This window comes from Melozone crissalis, unplaced genomic scaffold (assembly GCF_028551555.1).
Source record: "Melozone crissalis strain CALT ecotype California unplaced genomic scaffold, PUWL_Pcris_2 ptg000029l_1, whole genome shotgun sequence".
Classification (NCBI taxonomy): domain Eukaryota; kingdom Metazoa; phylum Chordata; class Aves; order Passeriformes; family Passerellidae; genus Melozone; species Melozone crissalis.
The window spans coordinates 4553642-4566203 of record NW_026535807.1 but is presented as its reverse complement, the minus strand read 5'-3'; the positions used below and the strand labels follow the sequence as shown (position 1 = coordinate 4566203).

The window sequence follows — 12562 nt, the reverse complement described above, 5'->3', positions numbered from 1 at the left end:
GCCTTACCAGAGTTGTGAGGATGGGAAACCTTATGCTGGTCTGGCTGCTTAGATGGCTGCATGTCCTGCTAAATGATTCTTTTAATTAATTAGATGTTACAGCTTGACAAGACAGAACTGGTCTCTGTTTCAGTGAAAATGGAGGGCAGTTTATCTGGGAAGCCATCCATTCCCCTTCCTTCCAAAGGAAAAAAAGAAGGAAAATAAAGAGCTTAAATCTGTGCTTGTTCACTGATAATTTGTTAGTGTTTGCTGTAATTTCCAGGTGTTCTTTGAGATAATTCTACAATGATTTTGCTGCTTTTAGCTTGTATTGACACTTTCTCAATGCTGATTCAGTAGCAAGGAAACTTCCTTGCTCTGAAGTTTGAAAGTCAACTTAAATCTGAATCAATGCCCCGTGATGATTTTGGGGAGATTTTCCACTATTTTGAGGCACTTGCTTATGGAGCAACTTCACAGTTACTTTGCAGAGAGGCTCTGCAGCCTCCTCCAAGGCCAGCACAACAATATGTCTCAGTACCAACCTCCAGGACAGGTGAATCTTTGCTCTGACAGGCTGCAGTAAGATGATTTTTGCCCATTTAGAGAAAGTGAGATGATGTGAGGAGATGGTGATGCAGCAGCCTCTCTCTCTCTCTGAAGCAAACGTGCTTCCCAAGGGCTGTGCTCCAGCCCCCTCTAGAGCACTGCAAACGCCTTCAGCATCCACAAACCCGCACTAAATAGCAGCTAGGTGTTATGTGTGGGTAAGGAGCAGTCACAGGTGCAGGTGTGGAGGGAACAGCTGTGAGACAGAGCCTTACCTTGTCCTTGTGTGTCCTTGCACAGCGACATGCGCTGGAACAAGGGAACGATCCTGAAGGCGTCGGTGGATTACATCCGCAAGCTGCAGAGGGAACAGCAGCGCACCAAGGAGCTGGAGAACAGGCAGAAGAAGCTGGAGCATGCCAACAGGCACCTGCTGCTCAGAATACAGGTTTGCTGAGAAATGAGCTGCAAATGCTCTTGGTGTCGCAGCGTGTGATTGCAAATAGTGGTGGCTTGTGGGGTGCTAGTTAGAAGGAACCAGCGTTTAAATTAACGGCAGGCAGTGCTGAGATATCTGCAGAGATTTTTCCAAAAAAAACCCAAGATACCTTAGTTTAAAAAAAAAGAATCCTAACACTCTAGTAGAAGCACTTATGAGTGGTCTGTTTTTGTTCTACCATGGCAAACGCTAGTTCCAAACCATATAATCAAAAATATTTATATGGTAATGCATTCTTCTGTTCGCCAGGCCTAAGGCACTGGGACTTCTTGTATCATGTAGTTGTTGATAGTCACGAAATTAAGTTCAGCTCTTTGGGAGTGTTCCGTGCTGCTTGCAGTCTGTAGGACTGTACAACAGTTCTCCTCAGCACTGAAAAAGCAGTAGGTGGCATGAATATGTTTTTTTCTGTGGGTTGTTGCCTTGTTAGATTCAGCCAGGTTCCCAGTGTTCTGAGCTACTCAGAAATTTAAGGGTGAAAACTCCGTTTCTCTAATTCCTTTGTCTTCACTTCAAGCTGGATAGGAAACCTTAATCTTGATGCCAACACGGGGTTTTTTTTCTGGACAGCCACCCCTCTCTATAGAAGGGTAATTAAAGTGTCCCAGAACTGTGTGTAAGAACATGGAGACAGTGATATCCCAGACATCCTCGTGTTGCTGCTCCCCTGCAGCACGAACAGCTGAGCTCTGCATGCAGCTGCAGCCTGCCAGGAGACCCCTCAACACCCCAGATAATCCACCAGGGAGATAATGAAGCTGCAAATACCTGAGAGTCAAGTGTGGAAGTAAACAGCTTTAAAATAGAACAGGTCAAGTTGAGCCTCAGCACTGTTTTGTGCTTGGTTGAGCAATCTGCTGTTAGAATGAGATGATAAAAACACACAAGCTTTCTGCAGAGCAGCACCAAGCAGTGGTGTTTCGAAGCTAAGTGAGATCACTTCTTAAACATCTTTCATCTTGCTTTGTATTGCCCATCTGCTCTGGCTCCTTCAGTCAAAATACCATAAAACCCAGACCCTTGAATAACAATACATCTGGCAGCAAATAAACTCAAGTGTGTATTTTCCTTTTTGTGTTGATTTTGATTAATCATGAAATAAGAAACTTGTGGTTCTTGCACATTAGCTGATGGAAGAAGTGCTTGCTCATTCCACCTTCTCCTCTGATCTTGCAGTGTGCCATTACAAGCCTGTTTTAGCCTGGAATGATGGAAAAGGGTAACAGTCAGCCTCAGTGACAGGAATATCCAGAAACAGCACAATCACAGCAGAGAATGCAGAAGTAGAAGCAAAACGTCTCTTGTGCTGATATATTTGTGAGAGAGCATTTCTGTATGATTAAATGTGAAGGTGGGATTTAAACTTTTCATGGAAATTTGAAGAATCCTGGCTCTGTGTGAAGTCTGAAACCTTCCTGTGACTTCCTTGTGATTTTTCTGCACAGGAATAGTGTTGTTGCTCAGTTTTGATTGACCTCTTCCAGTTCTGCCAGACTTTTAGAGTGAGAAGTGTCCCCTCCAGAATCTCAACAGGATTGATAAGGATCACACAGACATGCTGTGCCTTCACATATGACTTTTTAAAAATTACTAAAAACACATGCTTTTGCTAGTTCTTTTTTTTCCCCCTATTTTTAAATGTTTTCCTCACCCTACCTGGTGCCAAACCTGCCTGTCCTGGCACTGGTTTGAGAAGAAGCCTGAGGGGAACATGTCTGTGCTGCAGGGCTCTGGGTTTTGGCTCTGGTCTAGGTGCTGAGGAGGAGTGTGAAGGGCCTGTGTGGGATGGTGTTCACCCACCTCTTCAAGACTCTGCTGTTCAGGTGAAAATCTGCAGGGCTGGAGTGTGCAAGGTACAAGCCCTTGTCACTATGGGAAAGGCAGGAAATGTGTACAGGAGGAGCAAACTGGAAGCTGCGAGACGAGCATAAGACGACAGATTTAATTCCAGATTTTCTTTAAATTTGCTCCTTATTCTCCTTCACAGGAGCTTGAGATGCAGGCCCGGGCACACGGACTGTCCCTTGTCCCATCCACAGGCCTTTGCTCCCCTGACATGGTCAACAGGGTCATCAAACAGGAGCCTGTGCTGGACAACTGTACCCAGGAGATGATGCCACACCACACAGACCTGTCCTGCACCACCACGCTGGACCTCACTGACGGCACCATCACCTTCAGCGACAACCTGGGCAACGTGACTGAACCAGCCGGCACCTACGGAGTTCCTGCCAAAATGGGATCCAAGCTGGAAGACATCCTGATGGACGATACGCTGTCCCCCGTGGGAGTGACTGACCCCCTGCTCTCCTCCGTGTCTCCTGGGGCGTCCAAGACGAGTAGCAGGCGGAGCAGCGTGAGCATGGAGGACACTGACCATGCCTGTTAGCACCTGTTGGCACAGCTTTCAGAAACTGCTTTGGTTCTTTGATCAGTAGATGAAATAATTTACCCTTTTGTAGAATTTTTTTGATTTTTTTTTTTCCCCTCGTGCTTCATCAGTGTGTGTGCGTGTGTGTATATATTATATATATAGAATTTTTTTTAGAATTTTTTGTGAAGAAACTTGTATATTCTATTTTAAAACTACCAATGCCTCCAAAATATTGTACAGCATATGTACAGAATCTGTGAACTGGATTCGCCAAGAACTTTGAACTGGTCAAATCTACTCAAAGCAATAGAATTACAGATGAAGAGTCTGTTTCTACTGGGGGGGGAGGGGGCAATTGTAGGATTGTAAATGCAACCTATTTACTTGGAAACAAAATGTAAAGTTTAAGAATGTAAAGAAACAACAACAACAAAAGTCCAATTTGTAATTGTATTAATTGAATAGTGCTGCCTTAAAGATACAGTGTCCCTCAAATGTTGGTCTTACATGACAAGTGTTTAGGGAAAATACCCACCTGACTTCACTCAGAAAAGAAACTAAACCCAAGTTAAGACATCCTGATTGTGTTGATTGTGATATAAAATGCTGTTGCTGAAACTGCAGGGAGATGTGAGTGTCTCAGAGTGTTTAATTTTACTCTGAGCTGATTTGGGTTTTCCTTTTGATCATGGTTCAAGTTTTTCCTCTTAAATTTTTATTTTGTTTTGTGACACACATGGGTGGCTTTGCCAATGGCAAAGCAAGCAGGAGCACTGTAAGTTGGGATACACTCTTTGGACAAAAAAAATTATGCATATTATAGCTGGGCACATTATGTTGTACATATCTAATTGGCTTTATTTTTTTTTTAATTGCATTGTACAGTTTCTTTTGATTTGCATGGATTCCTTAGTTATCCTCAACTTTTTGTTTTAAATTTATTTGTATTTCATTTGTAAGATTTTTGCCTCTTAATATTGCAGCGATTTTTTGACATTTTTAAAACTCATTGGAAGTTTTCTGCGTTCTTTGTAAACACTTGAAAGGAAGCTTTTATGCAGGGTTCTGTGTTTTAAGAGAGATTTTGAGAATATTTTGTATATTACAGTCTCACTTTGAAAATGTTTTTAAACGCATTTAAGGTAGAGTAAAAATTTAGATTAGGTAATAAAACAACTCTGTAGAGAAACTGAACTTACATATTTATTTTTAGTGATACAGAAACAAAGTAGTAATATGCTTGGAAACATAACTATGTAGTTAATATACCCGTTAGAGCAATTCGTGTTCTATTTCAGCACTGGGGCTGACATAAGAGAAAAAAAAAAACAACAAAAAAAAGAGTAAATTACTGTATCTGCAAATAACTGTTACTTGATAACAATGTTATTAATTTTTAACATGCAACCATGTTGTAAAAGTAGTTTGGTGCATTATCTACTCAAGTGTAGTCCTATGCAATAACGGTAGTTTTCCTTGTATTATATCCAGCCTAGGTGTTCCACGGAGGTGACAGACAGGTGGTGTCCGAGGGAATGGAGTTCTCCACGGCAGCCTACAGCCGACTGGCAGGCGTGGCTCGTTCAGAATGAAGTGCCTTAAACTCTAGTTGTAGTCTTCCTCGACTAGCACTGACTGAAGTGTGGCGTAGACAGAGCTTTGGGGTGGTGGTGTGTAGGGCCTTGAGGTGTAGCATGGTGCCTACGGATAGAAAACCAGAGCTTCCCTTTCTCCTTTGTGCTACACTGGAAATTACATAGGATGGGTGCAACGGTGAGTAACCTGAGTGCCAGTTTGGCCAGCTTTCCAAGGAAACCTTGGGCTCAGCAGGTGGTGTTCAGAAACCAAATGTGAACTGGGTTAGGATGGGGTGGCTGGGGGTAGTGATGGGAGTTTCCACAACGCTGAGCCCTCTTTCCAGACATTTCCCTAGGGAGGATTCCCTGCTGTGGAATGAGGGCAAGGGCTCCTGGTGTGGGTGGCAAGGGCTCCTGGTGTCCCCTGCCTGGTGTCCCCTGCCTGGCCTGGGCTCTGCAGGGCTGTGGAACTCGGGCTCTGTGTTCCTGTCACTCTTCCCGTGGCTGTGTCCAGCCCTCCCTTCGCGCTTGAGCCGCCAGCGATGTGTTAGCGTTGATGCAACCACGGGGTTGTGGCTTTTTTTCTTTTCTTTTGTAGTTCTTGAAGGAGGAGCTGGAGATGGGTTATAATGATGCCTCTCCCCCTCAGCCCACACAGCTTTTTGGGAATATGTCTTTCCTAGGGCAGAGAAGCTCTGGCCCAGGCAGGACCCAGGAGGCTGCAGGATGTGCTGTGGTCACCATGGTCCTGGGGCAGGAAATGCCCCCAAGTCTTTGCAAGGCAGCTGTGCCATAGCTCTGAGTCAAGTGTGGGGTACAGGCTTCTGGTGCTGCTGTTTGGCTGGGGTGACAGGTAGGAAAATGTGTAAAAAACGGTTTTAGCTGTAACACAGGGCTGTGTTGCCCTTCCCAAAGAATGGGGCAGCTCTGCAGTTTTGGTACAACAAATCAGGGTGTGCATGCTGGAGTGTAGTAACTGAGAACCACTGAATGTATTGAATGAGGCTTTTGGTTTGGTGCCTGCCCTGGGCATTCAGAAATTCAAGTCTAGACTGTGGTATATGAATATTTTTCAAGCTTATGTGAAACCACTGGTACTTCCTGACTTCTCATTTTTGGCTGTGTGGAGGTGAGTTAGGATACAAGGCCAACCATTCCATCAAGAGCTGGATTCCCTGGCAGAAGTCTCTGTGGCTGCAGCAGCTGTGTTGTGTGCTCCCATACCTTGTATTTTCTGGGCTAACACATAACTTGGCCATGCCCTGCTCACTCTTCCCCCTGTGTTTCCATGGGTTACAGCCCTCCTCTGAGCCTGCCCACCCTTGGAATGGTGACACTGCAGTGGGGACACCTCTAGGAGACACAGACCCCCAGTGGGTGCTAATGGGAGGTTCCTTTGCCCGTTTGAGCATGGTGGAGGGTGTGGCTGTGACATTTTGGAGGGGTTGGTGGCAGGGGACAGGGGCAGCAGTCACAGGAATGGTTTGGCATGGACTGGGTGGAGTGAGATGGACAGAAGTTGCTGCCCAGTCTGGTGACAGTGACGTGTGTGACGCTGGGCAGCGGTGGCTTCCCTGAGCAGGTGGGTGGGGAAACGACCAATTCTCACTTTGCCAAAGCCATGCAACAGGCAGGGATGTGCAGAGTACCATGGAAAGTTCTTCCTTACTGCTTTTGGCCTATAAAGCAATATTTAACTCTTACAACCTGTAAAAGCAAAAAGAAGGTACATAAGGAAAGCACAAAGCACAAAATAATGCACTTACATTTATGTTGTTTGACATAAAATGCACTGGGGGGGAAGCTGATGTTGATAATAGTATAAATACCTATATTTCTTGAAAAAAGTGACATTAATTACTGCCTCTTGCTATGATGCTTGGTACTGTAATGTTGATATTCATCTGCTGTTGACTGCAGCAATAATTTGTGTATGGTCCATAGCACTGTAAATTATGGATCAATATTAATGTATCCAATGAAATAATTTGAACTGTTGTTCTTGATAGATGGATTAAAGCATTTGGTTTTTCACATACATCTGTGTAAGTCCCTCGTTTTCCATGTAAGTGGATCTTGTTTTCCTGTGCATCTGAAGTCCCTGCAGTGCTTCTGTGTCTGTGACTTGGCCATGGATGTGTCCATGTCCCTGAGCTGGTGTTGGTTGGCCTCCTTGGTTCCACCAGAGCTGTCCAGTTGTGTTTGTGGCAATCACACACGGGAATGAAGCTGCAGACCAGACTCCACCTGGGCTTTGCAAGTACCTGCCAAAGTGGAAAGAACCAGAGCTTGTGGTCCAGAGTAAGGAACAAAACAGGTGGGTTTTGTTTAACACCTCCTGCCATGGGCTCATGTAATTTGCCTCCCTCCCTCCCAGCCCTTGGAGCTCATCAGGTGTGAGGTCATGGGCTCTGTGAGGCCTTGGGGTACCTGCCCCCCTTTGCCTTGCTGTCACTCCTGCAAGGTCACCTGTGCCCAGCAGTTCTGCACAGGAGAACCTCACCCCTTCTCCAGCTGTGCATTGTAGGATCCCCATCCCCTCTCTGCTCGCTCCTCCCAAAGCTCCTCTCAGCCAACATGCAAACAGCTGCTCCTGGTTCTGATGGTGAGGAAACAACTGCAGTCTTGTGTCTTCCCATCTTCATTATTTCTCCTGTCTCTGTTACTCTCATCCCTTCTGGTCCTGTTCTTCAACAGCCTTTTGCTTCCTGTGCTCACAGCATTGAGTTCCTGCTCTCTGTGGACCTTGCTGCAGCAGCATTGGGGGTTATTGAGTGTTGTCTTGGGGGCTTGAGCCCTGAGTGTAAACATGGGTACTGAATTTGAGCAGTGTCCTGAAAGTCTGATACCTGTTAGAGTAAAAAATACCTAATTCAGTGGGATTAAAAATTACTAGCTCAATTTAAAAACCAACCCAGCAAAAAAAGCCTGACTCTACTAGAACTACAGCTGAACAGCCCCACTCCTTCATAGAAGATATTGAGTAAAAGCTTGTGAGTGTTTCTAGCAGGTTTTGTAACATAGTTTCTTTAGAAATTAAGCATAGTATTAGATTGTAGTAGTGCTGCATTAGAAAACCTATTTATTAGCAGCCTAGGATGTAATTGCTATTTTAAGTGTGAGTTCTTGTTTGTATTTAGACTTTGCTTTTGGTGGTCAGTTGGGATTTTTTGTCATGAGCTTGGAGTGAATTTCTTGCTGTGGGTGGCAGCACCTCAAGGTTTTGGCTGGGTTGGAGAACCCAGGAGGAGGAGGGAAGAACAGCCATCATGGGGATATTGGCACTTGATCTATGTCAGTAAAGAGTTGGTGGCAGCTCTGCTTAGAAGCTTTTTCAGTTGTGTTGCACAAGCCTGAAAAATTCAGCACAGGGTAAGAAAGTGGATTTTAAGAGTAAGTCCAGCTGTGCCTGGTGTGGTCTCTTTCACTGGGAATCCCCATGTCCAGGCTGGAGGATGCTGAAGGGCTCAGCTGTGTGGTGTGGTGGCACAGCAGGACACTGCCACCATGTCACCTCATTGTGCTTTCCATTCCAGGAGACCTGGGAGCCCAGCAGCTCCTGCTGCCAGGAGGGAGGTGGTGATGGCTCTGCCTCGGTGGGTTCAGCAGTGCTGCTCCTTCTGCTCTAACGTCTGGGGATGGTCCCAGCACTGAAAGTTGTCCTACACTGTTGCTCCAGCTCCTTTGAAATACATTTAAAATTTCAGGGGAATGTTTAAAAATTGCAGGGGAATGACTTGGAAAAGTGTTCCTGAGTTATTAAAACCAATGAGGCTTGACAGGATGCTGGCTCACAAGGCAAATGTGTGTGCGCTGAGCAACACCATTGTCTTTGCCTGTGACCTGAGCTTCACTGTTCCTTCAAACTGCTCCTTTTCCAGCTCAGTTTCTGGGAGTGATGCTCTTAACAGCAGCTGTGCTCTGGAATCAGAGGGAAGTGATGGTTCCTGTGACAGACCCCTTTGTGTTAGTGCTGTCCAAGAGCTGTGCAAGGAAAGGAGAAGGCTGCTATGGTCAGCAGGAAGGGCCATGGCATAAAAATATTTATATGCAATATTTATGTGCAATGTATGCAAATATCCATTGTTCTTTAACACATATATAAAAATGTCACCCTGGGGTTGATGTCCATACAGAGGATGCTGCCTCAAAGCAGGGTTTGGTGGATGGGGCACACGGTTCTGTGGGCTCAGCTCCTGCTCAAACACTTTGCCTGCTCCCTTGCTGTTCAGCAGCGCCTCTCCAGAGCTCCCTGCTCCCTCTGGCTTTCCTCCCGTGTGCCGGTGGCTGCAGCAGGAGTTAGGCTTGGATTAAAAGAGTGGGGAACAGCACACTCTTGTGGGGCTGTGTCCTTCCCAGCACAGACCCACCGGGTGGATTCCTGCGCTCCATCCCGGCAAATCCCCTGCTCCAAGGCGAGCTGTGATTCCCTGATGCCGTTTGCAGATTGTTTTCAGTGAGTGCAGCGTGTAATTCACACCAGGGCTATCGGCTCCAGGCGGGCAGGCACACAGCGGGGGAACAGGGGTTGTATGAGGAACGGGGCATTGCTCTTGTGTTCAGCACTGTTCCTTTTGCCACTTCAAATACATTTAGTCAAAATCTTTTAATGTCTTCAAGACCTTTTGTCTGATCCTCATTTTACAGTGAGTACACTGAATGCTGCTGTTCACTGGGCATGAGTGATTGCTGCTTAGATACTCCTTTATGCATTCCAGAACCACAGAATCATAGACTGGTTTGGGTTGGGACTTTATTAATATTCCTCTTCTTTTTTCCCTGCTGAAAAGCAGTTTATAGAGCAGGTTGTTGCAAAAGGAATTACTTCAGCACTTGTAAATAATAAAATAACTTCTTATTCTCTGACCACTAAGGTAATTTTGTTCAAACAGATCCGTGAAGAACTTGCACTGCAAGGACCCAGCTGGGACTTTATGCTTTTCTCTTTGGAGTAATGCATCATAAAAGAATAAGCAGAGATCTTAAGTCCAATACAATAGTTCAGTTTGAAAAAGCAGGAACTAAATCAATGCTGAATAAATGGAAAATAATTAAATTCATGCTAGACATTAAAAAAAAATGCACCTCAAACAATGAGGGGTATTTTAAAAAGTCACTGTTTTATTAATAATACTTTCCACCCCTTTCCCTTGATCTTTTGATGACAAGCCTGGCAAAGGCACTTTTTATGAGACACTGAAGCAATTTTGCTGCTGTCATGTGCCTTTCTTGATACACACATATTAGTCACGCAGCCGTTTTATGTTCTTTAGCATATTTTAATATATAATTAAAAATGTGCCTGTCTGCTACCAAGCAACCAAGCACGTCAGGGGCTGATTGTGTTCTGTCACCCACAGCAGAAGGGAGGGTAAAAAATAATAATAATCATGTGTTCACTTTTCAGTCCTAATTGTGCTTCAGCTCCTTGGATATGTTGTCACAGACACAACCACTGGCTTCTGAAGGCAGAGGCAAAGCCAGCATGGGGGAATGGCTGGCAGGTGACCCACAGCCAGGTCACTGTCACCAATAACACATTGGTCCTGGATGCTGGGCTTTTAATGGGCTTTTTTTTGTGACTCTTTTTAGTTCAGTTCACTTCAACCCTGCTAAGCTGCACCTTGGTTTTCCCTGGAAATGGAGTTCCAAATGCTTCTGGGCTCCTGAGAGTCTCTCCCTGGACATTTATAATAACTCAAGTTAATGTTTGTATTGTACCTCCTCCATGTAGGTAGATGGGAGCAGGACACTGTGCTGCAGGACACTGACTTGGGCAGGGGATAATCCTGTGCTTCATTATTTCTAGATTATCTGGTGTGAAATATGGCCCACACAGCTGCTGGAGAGCAGGAGGAGGAGACCATTTGTGAGTGTGCCCAGGTGATCATTGTAAGCACAACATTAAATGGCTCTCACTACCTTTGCCCCTCAGACTGCTGTCCCTGAGGCTCTCTCATGCTCCCAAAAAGTTGGGGTCACGGAATATTTCAGATTGGAAGAGACCACAGTAGGTCATCTCGTCCAACCTCCCTGCTTGATCAGGATCATTCCAGAGCACAGGATTGTGCCCAGACATTTCTGTAATACCCCCAGTGAGGGAGGCTCCACACCCTGTCTGGACAGTGATCAGTCACTGCACAGCCAAGTTCTTCCTCAAGTTGAGGTGGAACTTTCTCTGCATCAGTTTCTGTCTGTGTCCTCTTGTCCTGTTGCTGGGCACCCCTGAGCAGAGCCTGCTCCATCCTCTGGCTCCCTCCTTCAGACACTCACAGGCCCTCACCTGCTCTCCTGTCTGTTCTAGCAGAGCTGGTGGTGCTGATAGATCCCTGAGAGAAGCAGGGATGCTCTCCCCACACAGTGGCTGCTGTCAGAAACCCACTGAATGAGCCTGTGTTTGATGGTCTAGAAAAAGGAGACAAGATCATGGATATCCTCAGCCCCAGCTTATTTAACTCTGGGAATTACGGGTTTATTTTTAAGAAGTGTGGCTCTGAGGATGTGCTCTAAAGCTCCATGGTAAGCTGGTACCATCTGTGTGAAACCCTGTCCTGAAACTGGAGAGATCCACTGCTCTGGAGAAGGCTGAGCAGGGCATTCTGTGTAGTTTTAAGCACCTCTTCTCCAGGTTCAAGAGGAAAAGGGATTTATTGTGTCAGCTCTATACCACACTTCTCCAGTCTGTGTCTCTCAGGCTCGAGCAAAAGTACTCAGGCACACACTGTGGGCAGCAATGCAATCATTAGTTCAAAAGTTTTTCAATTTTAGTAGCTTTTATTACTTCAGCAAAACAGAAGCCAGCACATCAGCACAAACTGGTGTGGGACAAAAACACCAGAGGAAAAAACAAATAATGTTGTAAATAATTCAAAGACTGTTTGTTGATTGCAATTCCTTTGATTGGACCTCCGGGGAGAAGGATGACATTACTTTTACATTTTTCACCATCAGCATCCATTATATAATCTGCTCAGAGTCTGCCAGGATCCTGAGACATGACAGTGAAGCTGCTTGAAGATGATGAACTTGCTTGGAGTCCTCTAATTTCTCTTGATTTTCCCCAGCTGGCCTTATCTAACCAGAAGAGGCTGAGATGGGAAAGGAGCCAGGGTCTGGCAGGCAGGAGGAGCCCTGTGGCAGATGTGGGGACACCAGGGGGTTCTGCAGTATTGCCAGGAGCTCAGCTTTGTTTTTAGGCAGCAGTGCTGCAAACTGTGCCCTGTTTGTCACCCCCCTGACTTGCAGGGGTCACAAAGTGAAGCCACCACAAACATTTGCGCAGGAAGAGGAGATTTGCCACCATGTCCTCAGTAGCTGGCAGTCCCAAGACAAAAGACTGTGACACTGCCAGGAGACAGTCCCCCTGTGCTCCACAGCAGCAATATTTACTGATCTGTGACTTGTGATGGTGCCTCTAATCAGAGTGTATCATTCCCTTAGACTGGGTACAAAGGCTGGCAGATGAGCTTATCTGTTTTGATCTTTTGAGTGAGAGAAAACAAGAAGAACACCAAGAAGAAAAGAATGACCAGTGAAGGTGATAACCTACTTGAAATATTTTATATAGCATAGGAATTTTGC

At 45.5% G+C, this 12562-nt stretch overlaps 1 protein-coding gene across 1 annotated transcript in view; it reads left to right on the top strand.

Moving 5' to 3' along the window:
* MITF (melanocyte inducing transcription factor) overlaps positions 1–4771 on the top strand; it is a 97231-nt gene extending 92460 nt beyond the window's left edge. The window contains exons 9-10 of the mRNA XM_054280969.1: positions 832–979; positions 3018–4771. Of these exons, the coding sequence (XP_054136944.1) occupies positions 832–979; positions 3018–3419 (550 nt within the window). The 3' untranslated portion in view covers positions 3420–4771. The remainder of the gene's footprint in view (positions 1–831; positions 980–3017) is intronic.
* Positions 4772–12562: the final 7791 nt, after the last annotated feature.